General features: G+C 26.7%; 1 protein-coding gene across 1 annotated transcript in view; it reads right to left on the minus strand.

Annotated features, from left to right (window-relative positions):
* LOC100211581 (desmoplakin-B) overlaps positions 1 to 23,817 on the minus strand; it is a 43,874-nt gene extending 20,057 nt beyond the window's left edge. Inside the window, exons 1-4 of the mRNA XM_065808189.1 lie at positions 23,507 to 23,817; positions 13,257 to 13,305; positions 12,952 to 13,098; positions 10,435 to 10,466 (exon numbers count right to left, since the gene is read on the minus strand). Coding sequence (XP_065664261.1) covers positions 10,435 to 10,466; positions 12,952 to 13,098; positions 13,257 to 13,305; positions 23,507 to 23,682 — 404 coding nt within the window. The 5' untranslated portion in view covers positions 23,683 to 23,817. The remainder of the gene's footprint in view (positions 1 to 10,434; positions 10,467 to 12,951; positions 13,099 to 13,256; positions 13,306 to 23,506) is intronic.
* Positions 23,818 to 24,228: the final 411 nt, after the last annotated feature.

The following is a 24,228-nucleotide window of genomic DNA, read 5'->3' on the forward strand; positions in this document are numbered from 1 at the left end:
ATTAAAAAAAAAATAGAATGGATTCCGTCCAAACAAAAATTATTCTACTGTTCAGCCTTTAAATTCATAGATGGACCAACCTTCATAGGTTGGTTCCATCTAGTTCCAGTGAAAAGAGACTAGTTAAAAAATTTAAAACAGTCTGTCAGTGTTGCTATTCTCCTCTATTGATTGAGAATAAAGTAAGTTACAGAATGAGTTTTTCTCATTTACTTGATATGCATTGCTATGTGTGTGACTGATCAACGTGTACTCGCACTTTACCAAGAATTTTATCTAAAACCAAAACAGAGAAGAGTAAGATAATAACTTTTGAACTCAATTATTGGCTTTAGAGAAACTGTTTGTGGATTTAGCTTTATGAAATCTTTTTCTCTGTACATGAACTTAGTTTATTTGACACTGAATATGTTTCAAATTGGTGCAAAAGAAGTTTGAAGCAAATTGCGCCTGAGCTTGGAAATGGTTAAGCGACCAATGAACCATTAAAAATACGTGTTTCGATTGAAGGTACTTGGCAAAAATGTAGGCACGCGTCAATGAATGAGGTTGTTACTGCTTTATCCGGTGGTAGGTGCATTGATGTAGAAGCCTATTTAAAGTAATGCAAAAGGTGTGAAATGTGGAAAGGAGAAAATATTCACTAAAGTTTAATTCCTGGAAACATGATTGTTTCATTGTTCATGATAAGTCTTCTTGAGCAATGAAACCAATTGATACAGTAAATATTTTCAAATAATCTGTACAAAAGAGTAATTTAATTCATACAATTAAAAATTGAAGTATGTAGACCAAGATCAACAGTAATGTTAAATTACAAAAATAAAGTAAAAGTTTTAAAAAGTGCGAGTAAACTAAAATGATCGGGGATATCAATCAAGATCATTAAAAACTGCATCTATCAGGAAAATACTACTCGAGCAAATGAAGATATATAGGAAAAATGGTATTTTTTGGTTGCAATTTACGATAAATTAATAGTAAAAGAATAATGGAAATTACCTACTAAACTTTAATTATTTAAATATTTTGTTAATATCTTTCTTGTTATTATGGAAGATATGAATTTTCGTGAATTATGCTTTAAGGCTTTCCAGACAAATAAAAATATACTTTTAAAGAATCATTCAGATCCAGAAGTTAATTTTTTTTAACACTGATGAAATAGTTAGCAACATATGCCCTTCTTATTATAATTTCAATATTTCTAATCTTTCTGCTGATATAAATATTAATGAGTTCTTTATTTTACACCTAAATATTAGGAGCTTTCAAAAAAATTTTGATAAATTTAAAAATTTTTTATATAGTGTTGAAATTAGTTTTAAAATTATTTGTCTCACAAAGACCTGGTGTCGAGACAAACAAGTTGAAAAAGATTCAAACTTTTATCTACAAAACTATAAAGTTATTCATCAAGTCAGAAATTCTTAGACAATAGGCCAGGTGAATAAAAACGAGCAAGTGCTTTTACTCAGTAATTAGTCAGCTTTACGTGAATAAAAACTTTAGCTATTTTGCTTAAGTTTTTATTCACGTAAAGCTGAACAATTACTGAGTAAATTACTTAACTTTACGTAAATAAAAATTAGAGCAAGACTGTTAACGTTTTTATTCACGTAAAGGTGACCAATTACTGAGTAAAAGCAATTGCTCATTTTTATTCACCCGGCCCAATAGGTGGAGGAGTATATGTTTTTATCCGCAACTCTTTAAATTTTAAACCTGACCAAATTTAATGTATTTAGTAAAGATCGCAAATCATTAACAATCAAAGTTATAAAAAAAATCAATAAAAACATCATTTTACATTTTGCCTACTTGTTTTACATGTTGTCAAAAAATTTAATTAAAAACCAAATTTTATGTGGCAAACATGTCTTTTTTGTTATTTTAACTAAAATGTGCTTGGTTACGACACAAATAAAGACGTAAAAAGTTTTATGAACATCATATTTCAAAATGGATTCATTCCAACAATAAATAAATCAACACGAATTACTAGGAATAGCGCAACCTTAATTGATCAAATAATAATTAATGAATAAACAAAAAACAAAATAAAAACTGGAATAATAATATCTGATATATCGGATCATTTCCCAATATTTATAATCGCACATTAAGTTGTCGAACACGCCCATTAAAAGAAAAAAAAAATTACAAATTGAATATATAATGGCATTTCTTTGGAACTTTTTAATAATTCTCTATTTTCTGAAAACTGGGATAAATTTTACAAATTCAAACCACAGATACTGCTAATAACAATTTTCTTCGGATATTCAAAAAACCCTATGATAAAGCTTTCCCGGTGGTAACAAAAATTATTAAAACTAAAACATTTATAAACCCTTGGATTACACCAGGAATTATAAAATCATATCTGTCAAAAAATAAATAAAACGGTTGTACGAAGTGCTTCTGAAAAAAAAAACTTACGAAAATGAGTTAAGGTATAAAAAGTATAGAGGTCACTTTGAATCACTAAAAAACTTTCAAAGAAGCTATACTATTTAAAAAAAAATTAAAATTTAAAGGTGATACTCAAAAAACGTGGCAAGTCATTAAAGAAGTAATTGGAAAAAAAACACTTAAGCTAAATGGTCTTCCAAAAAAACTAAATTAACATCAGCAAGATATTACAAAAGAACCTATAATTGCTAAAACATTTAATGAGGTGTTTGTCAATGCAGGTTTAAATTTAGCATCAAAATTAAAACACAGTGAGTTTAACAAAGAGAAATACTTGACTCCTAGCAAATCAATCATGGACAATGCTGAGTCAACTGAAAAAAATTATTAGATGCTGTGGATTCATTAAAATTAAACAAAGCACAAACTTGATAATGTTACTAGCAATGTTGTAATTAAATCTATTTTCTATATTAAAAAAGTTCTTTTGCATATATTTAATCTCTCGTTTAAACAAGGAATCTTTCCAAGAAAACTTAAAATTGCAAGGGTAATACCAATTTTTAAATCTGGAGATAATACTAATATTTCTAACTATAGACCTATTTCCGTTCTTCCTTGCTTCTACTCATTTTTATAAAAAAATAATACTCATTTTTATAAAAAAATAATACTCATTTTTATAAAAAAATAATACTCATTTTTAGAAAAAAATAATATTCTTTATAACATACAATTTGGCTTCAAAACAAGGCACTCTACTGATCATGCAATTCTTCATCTCATTCAGATTATTTTTAAGGTTTTGACAAAAACCAGTTCACTTCAGGTGTTTTTATTGTAATGTTAAACACTTTAGATGTTTTCATAGTGTTATCTTAGTAAGGCATTCGACACTGTTGATCATGGTATTTTAATTAAAAAATTAGAAAACTACAGAATCAAAAATATAAACATAGCTTGGTTCAAAAGCTACTCATCTAATAGAAAACAATATATTTCATTCGGCAATGAAAAAACTAACAATATGACAATTACTTGTGGTGTTCCTCAAGGATCTATATTAGGACCAATTTTATTTTTAATCTATTTTTTAAGCAAAGCAATTTTAAGATTTAAGCTTCTAACATTCAAGATTCTATCTTATTTGCTGATGGCACAAATTTATTTTATTCTCATAGTGATATAACAACATTATTTAAAACGGCGAACATTGAACTTCTAAAAGTAACCGAATGGTTAAATATGAATAAACTTTGATTAATTTAACTAAAACTAAGTATACTATATTTCATCACCTCCATAAAAAAGATAAAACCCCTCTTGCGCTTCCAAAACTTATTATTGGAGAATACATCGCAAAAAGAGAATTTTCAATGACATTTCTAGGTGTAATTCTAGATGAAACATAAATTGGAAAGACTGCATAAACATGATTGAAAATAAAATTTCTAAAAAGATCGAATTACTCTATTAAGCAAAACCATACTTAGATCAATCAAGTTTGAAATACATATATTACTCATTTATTGATTCCTAACTTAAGTTTGCAAACATTACTTGGTGCAGCACCAATAAAACAAAGACAAAAAAAGCTATTTAGCAAACAAAAACATGCAATTATATTATTATCAAATGCACACCGCCTCTCACATTCTAGACTATTGTTCAACAATCTAGAAATATTAAATTTGTACCAAATAAATTTGTATCATCTGCTAATTTTTATGTATAAAACTAATAATAATACAATACCAAATATCTTCAAACCATTATTTAATAAAATTCAACACAAATACAAGACTAAATATTTCAGTAACAACTTTGTTCAACCCAAAACTATATATGATTCCACTAAGTTCTCAATAACTATATGAGGACCTAATGTACAGAATACGATAATTATTAATGATATTAAAACACTTACAACTCTTGAACAGTTTAAACAAAAGCTAAACAAGCTATTACTTTTAAATAATGAACAAACAGAGATTTATTTTTAAATCTATCTACAAAAATAATATATTTGAAAATTATCAATTAGTGCATACTTTATTTTTCTGGAAAGGTCTAAAGTTTTTAATTATATACATTATCGTCAATTATATTATGAAAAAGTAATTATATAGATTTACAGCACTTATGTACACATGTATGCACATATGTATATATATGCATACACATGTATGTATATATACATATATACATACGTGCGTATATGTTTTGTGTATATATGTATATATATGCAAACACATGTATGTATATATACATACATATGTGTATATACATACGTGCGTATATATACATACATATGTGTATGTATGCGCATGTGTATGTGCGTATATATACATACATACGCGTGTATATACATACATATGTGTATATACATACGTGCGTATGTGTTATGTGTATATATGTATATGTGTATGTGTATATATGTATGTATATATCTATACATATATATATATATATATATATATATACATATATATATGTATTTATATATATATATATATATACATATATATATATATATATATATATATATATATATATATATATATATATATATATATATATATATATATATATATATATATATATATATATATATAGTATCTTTCGATTGTAAATTAACTTTCATGTTTTCATTTTTTCATATTTTCTTTTTTTCTTTTTTTTGTTGCTGTTGCTTTTTGTTTTTTTGAATAACTTTGAAATTTGAATATATATATAGCATTGCAATACCGAAAGTTAACCTTCATGTTATTGAGATTAAAATACTTCCTTAGTTTTTATTAAAAATAACTTCGAAAGTACTAAACTAAACTATTTTGCATTTTATATTTACTTCTTTTTTCTCTCATTTTTAATTTTTAATTTTAGTCACAACGTATTTATATAAATGTCTAGGAAAAACAAGGGACATGGTGATAAGGCAAACCTGTCTTTTTTTCGTCCTTGCCATTTTATATATTTTTTAAAACACGGAACTTGTAAATATTTGTACGGCTGAATAACTGAGAAAATATTTGTACGGCTGAATAACTGAGAAAATATTTGTACGGCTAAATAACTGAGAAAAGAAAAAAAAATGTACTAAATGTACGTAAGTATTATAGCTTAATAGGTTATTAACTTGTAAAAATTAGTTTTAGCAAATATTGCTTGTGTTTAACAAATGAATCTAAAATCAAATAATGAAGGGGAAAAAAAGGGCAAATGTTTAAGATCAATTTAAATGATATTCCGTGATGCTGAAAAGAAAAAGGAAAATAAGTTTTATGTAGCTGTTGATTTTTTGCAGTTTTAACACTTTGAAATAATCTATTCTTTTTTATTTCTTGCTATTTTCGCAATAAGCATTTTTTTTAGCATTTTTTAAAATTCGAAACACGGTGCACGGTTTGATTAAAATTTAAACTTATGAAATTTTCAAGAAATGTTTATTTACTTTTAATACTCCAGTTGAATCATTGGTTTTTCTTGAACTTGGTGAGATAAAGAAGTTAATTAAATAAAAAAGATAAAAAGTTATTTCTATAAATCTACAAAAGAAGTGTAAAATTTTCAATTTTTCTATTAAACTTGTGATGTTAAAAAAATAATTTTTCAAAAATTCAGAAATGCACGAGTCAAACGGTAAATGACAAGATGTTTTACTTTTTAATCCATAAACTTTTCACTAGATCAAAATATTATGTTTTAAAAAAAAGCTTTTTTTTTTGTTCTTTTTCCGCAGTTTTGGATTTTTAATGAGTTGTCAAATATATCTTTTTAAATGTTAATACAATTTTTTAAAACCAATTTTTATCAAAAAGAAACATTTTATATAATATTTTGCAGTTTCGATTTTTCACTGGTGAATTATTTATATATTAAAATAAAAATTATCAAAAAAAAAAGTCAATACTAAGCAAAAAATTATCAAAAGAAAAAGTAAAAAATTTTAAGCAAGTATTACGCTTGATATTCTCACCAAACAATAAAAAGATGTAAAAATTCGAAAACTATTAAATTTTTTTTTCTTGTAGTCCATCTTGATTCAAAATTGCTCAACTACTTCAAAAAACATTTTTTTACTACATTCAATATCAGCTACAAATTGGAGTGCAAGGTTCTGTTTGTAGATAATCATGCTGTAGATGTTTTCTCAGTAGATAATCATGCTGAAGCTGTTAGTTGTATACATTTAAATTTTATTATTAGTTAACAATCTATTTTTTTAATGCATTGAGGTATTGTGGCATACCTTATCCTCCCTGGCAGAATTATTTTTTATTAGTTTTGTAGTTTTTTTATTCATATTTTTTTTTTTTGTGTTTTGACTTTTATTGTTCAACCTATTTATGCAACATATATTTCCTTCACATTATAAAACAAAAATACTTTCTATTAAACAGCCGTGGCGCAGTAGTTAAAGCTCTGGCTCCGAACCAAGAGGGACGTGAATGGGACGTGAGTTTTCTTGTTATTAGCTCTCCCGTGGTGCTTTGCGCCAAAAAAACTTTTTAATAGCCACAAAAAAAAAAAGCTGTTAACTATTATTTCTAAATAGCTGACCGGATCCGTAAAAGTACGAGTCTTTGAAAGACTCGTACTTTTTTAATTGTAAAATTATAGTTAAATCTTAAATATGTAAGAACTAATTTTATATTTATATATTTTATGAATTTAAAAGTGTAAGTAAAGTAAACTATTTCGCTACTTAAGGAGCAATGTGATCAGAAAACAGTATGTCTTCTGCTTGCTCCTGTCAGAGTTTAAAGAATATAAATATATATATTTTTTTTACAAGTTTATTATAAAACTATTTATTTATTGGCGATATATACATAAAAGTACAAAATACAAAACATTTATATATATCCTAGCTTTCTGGACCCGTAAAACATGGGTCTTTATCAAACCGACTTCTATACCTAACTATTCCACACTGATTATTTCTATACCTATTCCTTATTTACTTCAAAATATTCTTGTAAAACCAAGAAGACGACGTAACTTTAATAATCAGAAATTGTCAATAGAGGCAAATCTAAAATCGAAGTTTCAAATACCATAAAAATTTTAAATACCATAAAAACATTATTTTAGTAAAAATATGACATATGCAAGATATTAATATAATGCAAGATATACGCAAGATATTAATATAGGTATATGCAAGATATATGCAAGATATTAATATAATTAATATGCTGAAGCGATTGGCTGATAGCGTAACTTATTGTTTCCCACCACCTGAAGTGCGAGATATCATCATATTTGATACACATATTAGTATATCTTATTTTTATGTAAACTAATGACTTATTATCGATAAAAAATACATTTTTATTTACAATATTTATTAAAAAAAATTCTTTTAATACTCTAATTCACTGGTTTCAAAACTTGTATTTGGATTTATATCGGACGTATGTGTGGAGGGTGGTTTCGGACAACTTAATCCATATATATACTAAAAATGAGGAACTTTTTTATGTAAACAATAATACATTTAATATAATTCACAAACCCATATTAGTAATTTTTTTAACTCTAATAAAAAGACCTTAGATTAGAAAGAAGTGTTTTTAAAGTTTTTATTTTCATTAGCCAAAAACTAATGTTTATATTTCTAAACAATGACATTTTCATTCTTATTCCTTATATATTAGAGGCGCTTTTTTTTTAAATTTGTTTAAACCAATCCGATGCTAAATAATTTTATGCTAGATTTGTTTCACACGGGTGAAAAAGAGGTAAAATCATAATTAAACTATATGTCCGGGGCTACCCTCCAATTTTAAAATATGCCTTTTTTCTAACATTTTTTCTTTTATGTTTTGTATATTATTAAGGTACACAATAATCATTTTTTTGTTTTTAGTTAAATAAATGTTTATACTTTTAAAAAGTCTTTTGACACTTTGTTTTTTGTTAGTACATGCGTACAATCTATTTTTTCCTTAGGTGTCCTAGGCTTTCGAATCCGACTTTGCCCTATGTTTCGTGTTTTCTCAATTAATTTTTTTTTAATACTATAACATAAATACAAAAATTCAAAACAAAATAAATGAAGCAAAAAAGACTTGCAATTATTAGAAAAGTTTTCTTATGTAAAACACGATCCTGTATAAAACGCTTTAAAAGTGGATTTTTTAAATTTGCATGTTTTTTTAGTGTTATGCTATGTTATATTAGATGCTAATAAAGCTGCACTTATTTAGAGAAGGCTGAAAAGTGTTGATTATTTACAATCGATAAAAGAGTTTAAAAAATAGTTTGGTTTTCAATTACATGTATAAATTCATTAGATCAGTGGTTTAATGCGCTTTCATTGGTGCCATTTTGTGATAATTAAAATACACCCCTTAACACAGTATATTTTAAATTTTTAGCCGTATATATTTATAGCAAAAAAAAAATTACAAAAAATAATTTTTAATTGAAAAATAAAATTTTAAATTTTTTCTACGTGCGGGCTTTTCTTTCTTCTCTTTTCTTTTTTTTTTTTAGCCTCCACAGAAGCATCTTTTGGAGTAACAGTTTGGAGTCTTAGGAATCGTCCATAAATTACACAACGCTAAATTTATTTTAAAAAACATAAGAAGATTTTAAGCTCTTTTACGATTTTCATTTAGCTTAATGCGCTATTTTGATTTTTTATAAATTTTAAGGGTCTGCGATGGAAAACTTTTGATTATTTTAATTTGTTAAATAGTGAAATTTAGCGTTGCGTAATTTATGGACGATTCCTTATAAATTTTTCTTTATTATGTTTCAGACTTATTTTTTTCCAGACCATCCGCAGGTTGTTAGGACTAATTGCCTGATCACATTAATAACATAAGTATCTCTATCATGACATAGGCGCAATGTATTTCCCGGGTGTTTTGATATTTAAGCTTTTTTAAAAATTCTCTCCCTTTGTTACAGTGTATAATATCTTTACATATGTTATGTATATGATATCAATAAAACTCCAAAAGTATTTTATTTTGTATTTTAGAAAATACTTGCAGAGTTTGCTTCAGAAACTCTGCAAGCTAACCACTCAGCAACACAGATGTATAATCAGATGAAAATTTTAAAACTATTTAATTAACAAAAAACATCATAAAACGGAAATAAATGCTATAGATCAAAATTAAGAAGATTTAAGATGTTGCCGCAATGCATTTTTTAAGTGAAAACAAAACTGTAAAACTTGATATATGTTTTAATATGTTTTAACATTACATAATTTGAAGGTATTTGCTTTTTAGATATTTTCATATATTTTTCATTTTCTTATTAATAAAAGTACTGCGACTCTTTCTCGACATTACCGTAGTTGCACTTGCTGCCAAGGGTTCCGAGTCAAACATACTCGAAGGGGAACTACTACTACTATTAAGTTCAGCATTTTTATAAAGAGATGGTGAAAAATTGAATTATCTTTCATTCTTAACCAAACGCATATAATAGTTCTTCAGAATATAATTCTTCAAATATTTGTCCTTGCTTGCATCGCCCAAACACTTATTTCAACAGGAAAAGTTATTTCAGCAAACTGAAATCAGTAAATGTTATTTAAATTAAACAGCAGAACCTAATTAATCATTAAACACTCCTTTCCAAGGAAAATCTCAAATATGGAATACATGTATATGCCTCCAAGTTTTAGCTTTGGCTTATACCCCAAGTGAGCTCGGTAAGATCCTGCATTAATTAATTATTGTGTGTATATAAAAAGATATTTATGTATGGTTTTTAATAGAATACTTCCAGTCCTTCAATAACAGTGCTCTTTTTTTACATTAGCTACATTTTTTGCATAAATAGTTATACATTTACGACACTGTTCTAGTTAGCCCCAATTAAAAAAATTCTTTATACTTGGTATATATAAATTTTCTTTATAGACTGTCTTTATAACAAAATTTTTTTTTGAAAAAGGATTGACTTATAAAATATAACATGGTACTATGTTTAAAGTAGAAAATCATTCAAACCATTCAAGAATTTTATATTGTTTAAAAAACAACTTACAGATACAAAGTTTCTTCATTGTTCTCACCCATCTAAAACAAATAAATAAATAAATGTTTAAATAGTTAAAATAATTAAATATATAAAATATATATATTTTTTAAAGTTGAAGCTTTTTCAGAAAAAACTTTATATTTCTTTTTGTTTTTTTTTTGTTTTTATTTTTGTTATTTGGTGTCCCAAGAAGACCCTAGTGGTCCTGTCACAGAGCACCGCGGAAGTGCATTTAACTAGGGAGTTCACGCCTCCTTCCTTACCGTGACACGAAAATATATCCAGCGTTCGTTTCGAACCTGGATCTCCTGCTTCTGATGCAAGCCCTCTGCGTAACGGCCGCAAAATTTAATTTATGCTTCCTCCTTCTTCCCTCCTTTCTTTTTCAGCAAGTAAGAGTACTTGATAATAAAAGAGCGATTCAATAAAAAGATCAATACTTGATTCTAGGACAATCAATCATTACGTAATATAAAATAATGATAATTTAATTCATTTTTATTTTAAACTTAAATATATTAAATGCTACAGAAGTAAAATTTGTAATTGAATTTAATAAATGACTTTATAAAAGTTCAATAAAAACTTATTAATAAATTAATATTAGGAGATAAAAATTTCCTGAAATTTTACATTAAGTTTTTAAACTATAAGAACGAATCAGCAGAAAAAGCATATAAGCTCTGCCTGTTGGAGTAGGACAACTAGAGATAACATCGGCTTTTTATTAAACTTTATAGTCCTTCAGATCTTAATGCGGTGGAGGGGTAATAGTAAAATCCTTGCTTTGTAAGTGAAAAGCTCAGACTTCTATCACCACAACTTTCCTGGTTGTTGGCACCCAACTTGTTTTTTCACCGCGCAGTGACCTTATTCGTCAAGGTGCGTTTTGGAGATAAACGGTTGAAACTGCAACAGCAATTTAAAAAAATTATTAAATAAATAAAAAATGAACAACATTTATGACAAAATTGGAAATTAAAATACTTCATTTAAGTATCAAAATTTAAGAAATTTTTTGAGAAAAAAATATTTCTCTAAAAGTTTGTTAATTGAAGAGCAAAGCAATTTACCTATGAAGTTTTTAAATTTAGAAAAAAGACATTTGAATTCGTATGTTGGATATCAAAATAATATTCTTTACTTTTTAATGTATCCAATTGTGTTAACATTGTATACTTCTGGATATAGTCCTAATACCGGTAAAATAACTATCAATAAGAAAACAGTTTTTGTCGTTCTCTGTGTCACCACGGCTTAAATTAAATATTAAAAAGTCTCTAACAACTGTACATAGAAAAGTCTCAACCAATTGAGCACGGGACTTAAAAAGACGTCTTATTAAAGTCTTTTGAAATTTTTGAACATTTTAGGTAAAGTATCTACTTTTTTTGTTATTATTAAGGTAGCATAAAGATATAGCAAACTTTTTTTTTTTAATTTGATATTTAGCAGCCGTGGCGCAATGGTTAGAGCGCTTACTCCAGAATCAAGGTCCGAGGTTTTATACAATCCTTGACTACATTTGCGACATTGATAAGTAAAGGGGTCGTGAATTTCCTAGTTAAATACTTTTCCTCGATGCTCAGAGATGAGACCGCAAGGACTTCTTAAAACACCATTATACTACATATTTGCTACCCTTAAACTTATTTTAAATTAAAAAAAAAATGGTCTGTGCACCTTTTAAGCTCCTACTCTAAGCTGCAAAAATTTTGACGCCACTTTTTTTGAACAGACCATTTTTTTTTTTAATTTAAAATAAGTTTAAGGGTAGCAAACATGTAGTATAATGGTGTTTTAAGAAGTCCTTGCGGTCTTATCACTGAGCATCGAGGAAAAGTATTTAACTAGGAAATTCACGACCCCTTTACTTATCAATGTCGCAAATGTAGTCAAGGATTGTATAAAACCTCGGACCTTGATTCTGGAGTAAGCGCTCTAACCATTGCGCCACGGCTGCTAAATATCAAATTAAAAAAAACAAGTTTGCTATATCTTTATGTTACCTTAATAATAACAAAAAAAGTAGATACTTTACCTAAAATGTTCAAAAAGTTCAAAAGATGTACAAAAGACGTTCAACACGTTCAAAAGACTTTTAACCTACATAATAAATAGAAATATTACCTCTACTAAATTCATAAAAAAATATGAATTTAGTAGAGGGAATTAAATGCGCAACTCAGGCTTCCTGCAATGTAGTGTTTACACTGTAATGTAATATTTATACTGCCACGCAGACTTATCAAAATATTGTAGTTCTGCGTGGCGCTGTGAATTTTACTTCTTAACGCTATATTTTGTTTTTAATTTGTTTTTAATTAATGAAGAATGAATTTTCTCTTCATTTTAAAAAGAGTAAACTAAATCTTCATTTTTCTTGGGTTCATTGTTTGTACGCGCATACAATGGCTTCGAAAGAAAAATAAAGAGCAAATATATTTAATATAAATGAATGTGGAGAAAGAATTTGAGCTAAAACGTGCTATGAAACAACCACACGTAATAATAAAAAGTTACCTTTTCATAAATTTTCTCAAAACTGTCGTTAAAATTCGCTTTCAAATGAAACATCATAAGAGCATTATCTTTTTCATAAATTTTTATTTTATCGTTTAGTAACGCACATCTATGTTGGGTAAACAGTAGCTTGCTTTTTAGAATTCCCTAGAAGCAGTAAATTTTAATATTTAAAAATTTAAAATTTTATTGTTCTATGTAATTAAAATATATGAAATGGTTTATTTAGATATTAACACCAAGTATTATATATTTATAATTTTGTAAGTTTGTCGCAGTATGTTCCACGACACTTTTGAAATTACCTCCTTTCTTTCGCATTCAGTAAGACGATTTTCGGTTTGTTCAAGTTCACTAAAACAAATTAATTCATTAAACGAAGTTCTAAGTTTTTTTTTATAAATTTTGCTCTAAAAGATTTTTATTTGTTAAATATAAATATATATATATATATATATATATATATATATATATATATATATATATATATATATATATATATATATATATGTATATATATATATATATATATATATATATATATATATATATATATATATATATATATATATATATATATATATATATATTTCTTGTGTTCGTGTGTGTGTAACTGAACTCCTCTTAAACGACTAGACCGATTTTAATGAAATTTTTTGTGTGTTTTCAAGGGAATTCGAGAGTGATTTAAATTCACAATTTGGTCCACTGGAAAATGTTTTATATATATGTATATTTATGCATATATATGTATGTATGTATATATATATATGTATATATATATATATATATATATATATATATATATATATATATATATATATATATGTATTTATGTATGCATGTATGTATGTATGTATTTACATGCATACATACATACATACATACATACATACATACATACATACATACATACATACATACATACATACATACATACATACATACATACATACATACATACATACATACATACCTACATACATACATACATACATACATACATACGTACCTACATACATACATACATACATACATACATACATACATACATACATACATACATACATACATACATACATATACAATATCAAACTCGGCACAGGCACTAAGTAGGCCTGAGCGGTGGTTTTGGCCAGGTTTGGGGCACCAGCGGCCCCTCCTAACCCTAACCCTAACCCTGAGAAACCCGCACGAAGCGCCGATCAATCCAGCAAGTATATATATATATATATATATATATATATATATATATATATATATATATATATATATATATATATATACATATATATATATATATATATATATATATATATATATATATATATATATATATATATATTTAAACAACTTTAAAATGTATTCTACAAAATAGAGTGCTCAATGCTCTTAAAAGAACAGAGCAATTAAAAATTAGTACAAAACCACTTAACAAAAATTTTTTTCATTTAACACTATGTTTCATCAATAAAGACTCATCAGAAATGCTTTTGCTTATTGATGAAATCATAAATATACGACATTTTCAACTAAAATATATTTTTAGTTGAAATGTCGTACTAATTGACGTCGATGACTATAGTAAATTTAATTAAAAAAATATATGAAAGCCAATACTATACAGTTATTGAATCTTCTCAACATCTTCAAAAAAATAATAACAGTTTTTTAATTTTAAACATTAATATTCAAAGTTTAAATAAAGATTTTGAAAATCTAAAGTTTTGTTGGATGAATGAAAACACAATTTTAAAATTATTTGTCTAGCAGAAACTTGGTGTAAGCGCGGTGAAACAAATGCCCAATTTGAACTAATTAATTACTCAATAGTTCACCAACCACGTGGTTTTGGTGTTGGTGGGGGTAACTCAATAAGTTATAATTTACGTCATGATCTCTGTGTAAATGAAATAGATAGTGAATCATTATGCATTGAATTAATAAATAAAACCACAAAAAAAAAAAAAAATTATAAATGCATATTGACATATTGACCTCCATCTACTAGCTTAAAAAAATTTAAGCTCTAGAACTCTTCTAGACTTCTTGATAATATCATAATACCCGTCTTGATCCGATAAGTCAAAATTGACTTATCGGATCATTTCCCAACATTCCTAGTTACTAACAATATATTATTTAACAGTATTCCTTCTTAATCCATTATGTTTAGGCGACAGGTCAATGAAAACTCAATAAAACAATTTCAAAATCTTTGAAAGAGACAACGATGATTGGAATCTGGTATTGCAGTCGCGTGACTTTAACAACGCATATGATCTTCTTTTAAATCAATTCTGCAAGCAATATGATCAAGCCCTTCCTGAAAAATTATTGTAAAAGCTAAAACTGTTTTAACTCCATGGGTGTCTAACGGGTTACTAAAATCTTCAAAAATCTTCGAAAACAAAAGTTATATGATAAGTACTTGAAAAAAAAACTTATAAAAACAAAATGACATATAAAAGTTATAAAAATATATTTGAAAAAACAAAAAGAAACTCGAAAAAGCTTTATTATGCAAAACTATTAAGTAAAGCCACCGAAAACGCTAAAAAAACATGGAGTATAATTATAGAAATAATTGGAAAAAATTATTATGCGAGAAATATTCTGCCAAAAAAAATAACAAATGATAAAAACACAATTTATGATAAATCAATTATTGCTGAAAAACTAAACAGCTACTTCACTAATTCTGGTCCGAATTTGGCATTAAAAATTCCTATGAATTCAACACCATTTGAATCTTATTTAAAAATTACAATAAAGTTATGGATGAACCTAATTTAAAACTAATTGAATTGCAAACCACCTTTTTTTTACATTAAAACAAACAAAAGTGCTAGATTTGATAAAATTAACATTAATGTTGTAAAATCAGTATATAATATAATAGACCCCCCGTTATTTCACATATTTAATCTTTTATTTAAAACAGGTATTGTCCCTGAAAAGCTAAAAATTGCACGAATCTCGCCGACATTCAAGTCCAGAGATGACTCAAATACCTCTAATTATAGACCTATGTCTATTTTACCTTGTTTTTCAAAATTATGAGAGAATAATGTACAATAGGCTTTTTAATCACTTATCAGAAAACGACATGTTGAATTCAAAACAATTTGGTTTCAAAAAGAAAAATTCAACGGAACATGCAGTGGTTGAACTAGTCAATCAAATATCAAGTGAATTCAGTAGTAACAACTTTACCTTGGGAGTTTTCATTGATCTGTCAAGAGCTTTCGATACCGTTAATCATAATATACTAATAATAAAACTTGAAAACAATGGAGTAAAAAATAACCATTAACTTTGGTTCAAAAGTTATTTGACCGATAGAAAACAATTTATAGTCTATGAACAAAAACAAACATTCCCGTCTGCCGTAACTTGTGGGGTTCCTCAGGGCTCTATTTTAGGACTACTGTTGTTCTTAGTATACATTAATGATTTAAATTTAGCAACAGACCTATTAAATTGCAATCTTTTTGCAGATGACTCCAATCGTTTTTATTCCCACAGAAATGTTAATACACTATTTGAAACAACAAACGAACAATTATCGAAAGTTAATGAGTGGTTTATAAGTAATAAACTTTCTCTAAATGTGGATAAAACCAAATTTATTTTGTTCGACAAAGTAAATAAATCAAAAAGTATTCCCATCAAATTGCCTAATCTCATAATCAATAACACTAACATTAAAAGAGAAAACTCAGTAAACTTTCTAGGCATAATCTTAAATGAACATTTACGTTGGAGTTTACATGTAAAAAGTATTGAAAATAGAATATCAAAAAATTTAGCAAAGGTATATAGGACTAAACCATTTTTAAACAATAATTCTTTAAAAAGTTTATATTTCTCTTTCATTCATTGTTATTTAATTTATTGCAATATTGCATGGGCAAGTACAAACCATACAAAATTAAAAAAATTGTGCTGTAAACAAAAACACCAAACCAACAAAATTTTCAAATAACAACTTTGTTGTCCCAAAATATAATTTAAAACTAACTCCATATTCAGTTCTTTATCGTGGACTTTACTTGTAGAAAATGTTTCCCAAGATTGTAAATACACATAAAACTAGTATAGAGCAGTTTAAAAATGAACCAAAACAAGCATTCTTACTTATGAATTTTAATATATCTGACTTTAAATGTTTTTTTTAATTAAAACTCAAATACAAAAAATAATTAATACAAAAATTGTCACTGAGTGTATCAACATTTTTTTTTATCACCTTAATTCTGGTATTACCTCTGTGGGGTTTGCTAGTTTATTTGCGTTATTTCTATGATGTATGCTAGTTTATTTATGTTATTTCTATGGTGTATATTAACTTATTTACTTTTCATTTTTAAATCTTAGTTTAAATTTTTAAGTTTTAAGCAAATGATAATATCTTATTTATTTTTTCTTATTCACTTGATCTTACTCTTTCCTTAAATTTTTATTCTTTAAATTTTTCTTTAAATGACAACGAGTTGTTATCTATTTTACTTTTATATATTTTTTTAATAAATGGTTTGTTAACTATAGATATTTAAATATTACGGTTTTTGTAAATACGTGAGAATGGGGCTCTGTGACAAGGCTAAATTAGTCTTCTTCTTGCCCCGCCAAGATTTATTTTTATTTATAGGCTTCGAAACTGTATATATTATTAAACGGCAACAAAATGAAATAACCCACTTAAGGTGGCAGGGATAGATTTAATAATCTAAAAAAAATTTTTATTATCGTGACATTGTTTTGTTTGATATATCTATTTTCATGCAACAAACGTTGGAAATGATTTTAAAAAAACACTCTTAGGTAGCAACCGAGTCCATAGCAACGCCCCTGGTTACCACTAAAATTATTCTAAAATTTATTCTGTATTTTCTTTTCACATGTGCTTTTAAATTTTACTCTGAACATTCATAAGAATGTATCAGCTACGTCTTTAGTGGTCTAAATATCATATTTTGAAGTCACAAACATTACTCAAGCAGAAAAATAAGCTGAAAAGTTATTATAGTACTATTGTACATGTTACACTTTATTTTAAAGAATAAAAATTTATTCTTTAGAAAACTGAGCTTTAAATTTCGATTATTTTAATAATTAATGCAAAGGAAGCTCACGAAGATATTAATAAAAATAAGAATACAAAAAACAACTTTAAAATTAAAAGAAAAAAAATTCTTGAATAAAAAAATCCGCTTGAGCGTCAGAAATTGTGCTCTCAAGGTACTAAAAAGTACTAGTTACAAGGGCTGGTTACAAGGACTAAAATGAATACAAACCCTGCAATATAATCCTTTTTTGGAAAAAAAGTCTTCTTCTACCCGTTTTAAAGAATTTAATAGATGAGAATTTTTTAAATAAATATTTATATGGAAAAACCCAGAACGCAAATGAGGCCCTAAATGGAATCATATGGTCAAGGTTACCAATAACTGAATTTGTCGGCATAGAAACCATAGAAAGGGGTTTGAATTCAGCTATTATTCACTTTAACAATGTACGTAACAAAATATTGAAGGTTTTAGAACACTTCCACTTCCAAAGGGGAAATTACTAAAGTTATAATTGAAATTTGTAGTAAAATAAGTTTGTAGTTATGACATGAAATTTATGCAACTCACACATTAAGCAAAAGAAAAAGAAGTTCACCATTAAACAAAACAAAAAAGTATAAAAAAAGATTGTGAGCCAGAAAAAAAAGATTTTGTGAAAAAAGAAATAGCAAGTTAAGCTGGCATATCAAACTTACTAAATAGATAACTTACTTTTTGCTCATTTTATTTTTGAATTGCATTTTTCTCTGTTTTCAATTTTTTGCATACATTCGTATTTTTACGATAAGTAAGAAACAAGTTAGAAAGGAAATTGTAGAAGAATTTTGACAAAATTTTAATACGATTCTCAACACTCCCACAATTACTAACAACAATTCCGAACAGTGCAATATTCCCCAACTTATAATTGAACCTAATAAAATACTCTTATCAACTTCCGACATTGAATCTTGTATTCGTAAGCTCAAGTCTAATTGATCACGTGACTCCTGTGAAATTACTGCAGAACATCTTAAATACTCTTCCAACAACAACCTCCTTACATGGCTTTAAAAGTTTTTTAACAGTATCTTTAATAATGGAGCTGTGCGGGAGTACTTATCAACTTCCATAATTTTTCCAATAGTAAAATCCTATAGAAAATCTTATAATAATTGAGATAACTATCACGGTATTAGTATAACACCAATCTGGAAAAAAAACTCTTTGAATATATTGTCATGCAAGTATGTCCGAAATATCAGACAACCACTCTTATCAATTTGGTTCAAAGAAAAATAGCTTCACGCTGCATGCAGAGTTCCTATTAAGTGAGACATTAAAACACTATAATAATAATAACTCGCCAGTATGTATCTGTAGTTTAGACGCAATAAGGTCTTCGATAGCTGTAACTGGGATTTGCTGTTTGAGAAAATTTAAAACAAAGAAACCTTACCGCTATCAGTAGTTCGCGCACTACAATCATTATACTGCTCGAGTACAGGTAATATATTATACCTTGGAAATAAATCAAATAATTTCCGCTTGTCTCAAGGTGTGTGACAAATCCATTTTATCGCCACATATGTACAACATCTACAATGAAAGTATATTAAGTCAAGTTGTTTCCGATTGTAAAGTTGGAACAACAGTAATGGGTTTATACACTGGTATTATTGCTTATGCAGATGATATAATCCTGCAAAGTCCTACTCTTTCTGGGCTACAAGAGTTGATCAATAAAGTTCAAATGCAATGTCAAAACCTCTATATCATATTAAACACAGAAAAAACCGAGTTCATTATCTTTGGTAAAAGTTTAGTTACAAAAAACATAATACAAATTAAAGGTTTTTTCCTGAAACTCAATAATAAACTGAAACACCTCGGATTCCTATAGGAAAATCAAAGCCATGGACAAAATATAGCTACAATCCAATCAGCAAATGTAAACAAAAGAATTATTCAATTTCAATTAATTTCCAGAACTCTTATAAAATCTGGTTTGTGTCAACTATTAACTATAGTGCATTTGTTCAAATCTCTGTTCATATCTGGCTGTGTACCAAACCTCTGGCTGTATACCAAACCTCTGGCTGTGTACCAAATCTCTGGCTGTACCAAATCTATCATACGGATTAGAAATTTGTGATTATAATAATACTTTTCTTAATAAATTAGACGCTGTTGGAAGATCAGCATTAAAATTTCTCTTTAGTATTTCAAAATACAGCAAAATCTATATGCACTCCTACTTTAAAACTTATGACGTATCTATCACTATGGTTTTTCTTTGATTTTAACTCAAATATCTGATGTAAATAAGGATAACTGATTTATAAACAAAGTAATGAAAATTTGCAACCGCCTGGAGTTAAGCTTTATTAAGTGTTTGATTGAGGGGGAAAAAATCATTATCAAATGTCGTAACGATGACGTAGAAGATAATATAGCGGAAGTTTTAAACTAGTCCTTTGAATTCTAGAACATCAGAGAACGAAGATTGATATTCAAAAATTTGGTGGAAGAAAGCATTCCAAAAAGAATCTAAATTAGAATTTCAACTTAAAGTATAAACTATTAGTTTGCCCTTTATATTTTTTACCTGTAATTTTGGGTGATGAAAAGCATAAATAAATAAATACTTGCCTCAAGACAAGACATGACAATCTAGACATAAATCGAGATTAAATAGAATTTTTAAGTTGTATTTATGTTGATTTATTATTCCGGATGGTCCTTAGATTTCACATAAAACACTGAACATCTTTCAAAAATACAGTTTTGATGCGAATTTGTATCAACATTTATTTGAAAAAAGGGATGTTTTCACAAAAAAGTTCAATAACTTTTATGATTTATGCAAGTTCTATCGTTCATATGGAGTAGAATATAACATAATACATTAGTGAAAAAGTATTTTCCTATGCAAACTATTTCTATAAATGTATTTATCAGAAAGTACCTCTGCTACATTCACGATTTTTAAAAGTATATGACAGAACTTTTTAAACCTATTTTTTTTAATAATTTGCAAACAAAGTTCAATAAGAAGCTAGGCCAAGAAGATTTTTTTTCCTTTAGAATTTAGGGAGCTTATTTTTGGTTTTATCAAAAATAATTTGGATTTAAGTTTTTTTTTTTAATATTAGTTGGTAAAATATTTACAATTATTATGAATTCATAATAATTGTAAATATTTTACTAACTAATGTTAGAAAAAGACTTAAAATCAAATTATTTTTCATAAAACCAAAAAAAAAAAAAGCTCCCTAATTTCCAAAAAAAATCTTCTCGGCGTAGCTTCTTATTAAACTTTGTAAAAATAATAACTTTTTTTTTTTTTTTGTGTTTACACATTATGGTTTATTTATCCCCAATACTGAAGGAGATAATATTTTTATCAGTTTTTTACACTAACTTCCTCTTCCTTTTCTCCTAATATAATAATCAGTAACATATATAGAGTTTTTTTATCCCGGAATTATTTTATTAATTATATCTTGTAACTTGGGAAAAAAATTCTTGATTTATTTAAAAGACCTTAGTCGACCTTTAAAGCAGTATGTGTTTATTTGTAAGCAGTTCTCTTAACATAAAATCGCTTCAAAAAAATTATTATGAAACTTTTTTATTAAAATTTTTTTATTATATTAAATTTTATATTATTTAAACTTTTTTTTTTAACTTTATAATTGGAGAAAAAAAAAGTAGTTAAAGATTAGACATTTAATCAGCCATTTTAAAAGTTTTTCCACCATGCTTCTGAACGTTTTGCAAAAGCTATTGACAAATTTTCAAGGCTTAAAAAGAACTATTAACTAAAGGTTTTAACCACTTTTAACCACTTTTAACCACTTTTAACCACTTTTAACCACTTTTGACCACTTTTGAGTAAAACGGAAAAATATTTTTAAAAATGTTAAATTTCTTTTAAATAAAAAAAATAAAAAATAGATTTAAGATTAAAAAAAATCTTTTATTGAGTAACAAACCACAGACAATTCAATAAGAGTGATTTCCTAAAAGTTTAAAACCAAAAACTTTGTTACAAGTTGAGAAAACATTTTCATGAGCACCAAAGTATTAACTCTTTCTACATAGCTATCAGCAACTTTTTGTCCGCTTATACCAACCAGTATTTATCGACCAGTTTTTATCTACACCATATTTATCTACTTTTATCCACACCATTTTAATCTACTTTTATCTACACTATTTTAATCTACCTTTTTACACTAGCTATTTATATATAGAGGAAAAAATTTATACTGTTCTGTTTCATTAATAATATTTGAGTTATCTTTGAGTATTTCCCAAATAGTCTTTTTTATTTCATAAATAATCAGTTCTGCAAAGTATTTGCAGCTTTACCAGTTAATTGCCTTTTGCACAATATTTTCTGTTCATCAACAATTTATTTACTTTCATTATTTGACCTAAGTTTTACAATCGTTTTTCTATACATATTGAATATGTCTAATGTCCTCTTTCTTTATCAATACTAACATTAGGTCCTACAAAATCCTAATACTATGATTTGTTAACACCCTTTAATGAGCAGGTGTATCTATATGCAAAATAACACGCATATCTTGGTTTATACTTCTCCACAGATCAACTGAATATTTTAATGGTACTCACAGATTCTATTATTTCTAAAGATATTTCATGTTTAATGAGACAAATTTGAATATTTTGTCATCAATAGAAATATGTCAATCAACAATACTTGCATTATCACAGTTAATATCCATCAAAAAAAAATCACGTGTCTCTTTGCAGCATTTGACATACAACTACTTGCTGCTTCTACATTGTAAAGCATTCAACAACATTTGTGAAGAATGGTTCCGTGGTTGTGAAGCATTCAACAACATTTGTGAAGAATGCTTCTGTGATTGTGAAGCATTCAACAATATTTGTGAAGAATGCTTCTGAGATTGTGAAGCATTCATCAACATTTGTGAAGAATGCTTCTGTAATTGTGAAGCATTCAACAACATTTGTGAAGAATGCTTCTGTAATTGTGAAGCATTCATCGATATTTCTGAAGAATGCTTCTGTGATTGTGAAGCATTCAACAATATTTGTGAAGTGATTTTGTAACTTTTTCATGATTTTTTTAATCATTGGTTTTTTTATTAATAATTAATTTTATTTTATTATATTTTTGCAACGAATAATATTTTAATAGAAGTATAACCCCATCCTATTTCTCAAAAAGCAACAACAGCTTGTGTATTTAAAACTGAAATTTAAAATGCGTTTATAATTTTATCACAGTACCCGACTTAACCATCCATTACATTAAACTTTTCTTAAGATTGTTCTAAATACATTTTTGTTAATCCAAATGCGTCATACAAATAATAAACATAAAAAAAAATTCACTGCTATATATAATATAAAAAAAATAATATATATAAATAAATGAAATACTTAATAAAGGCTAATAAACTTAAAACAAAAAAATTAGAAAAAAAATTATTTTTTACAACACGGTTTCGTCATGCGCTTCACTGCATACTCTTAACTCTTCTTCTACAGCTTGCTTCTCCCTTTTTAATCTTTCATTTTCAAGTTTTAAGTTTTCATTTTCCTGACTTAATTTTTCAAGTTCAATAAAAAGTTCTTTTTTTTTCATTTCAACACAAATTTCCGGAAACTTCATTTTTAAATAATTACGCGCTCAGTTTCAAAAACTTTTTAGTTATTTCATTATTTTTATACAACGGTTTGTTTAACTGTTTCATATTCATACAATATTTGAGAGTTTGTAAGTGTGGTATTATTAGGTATATATGAAAGCTCATTTTTTCAAATGGGTTAGCGATGCTATTTATGACGTGATTTAAAAAGTGAAATGCAGAATAAATTATTAAAATGTTTAATGCAAAAATGATTTATTTAATAATAAATCAAATGTAAAACATACAAGTCTAAACCAACTAAAATATTCGTTAATTCTTTTACATGTAATGTTTTTCGATTTGAATTTCACATTGATTCAACTGGCATTGATAGGACTGGTCTTAATACAACAAGTTTATTAGGTCTTTTAAGACCTAATAAACTTGGTTTTAAGACCCAGTAAACTTGTTATATTAAGACCTAAAAAACGGTTACAAACTGTTATAACAATAAGTGGTTACAATAATAACCGGTTACAATAACAACAGGTTACAATATAAAAGTCATTGTTGTTGTAGATTGAAAA

This window comes from Hydra vulgaris, chromosome 10 (assembly GCF_038396675.1).
Source record: "Hydra vulgaris chromosome 10, alternate assembly HydraT2T_AEP".
Classification (NCBI taxonomy): Eukaryota; Metazoa; Cnidaria; class Hydrozoa; order Anthoathecata; family Hydridae; genus Hydra; species Hydra vulgaris.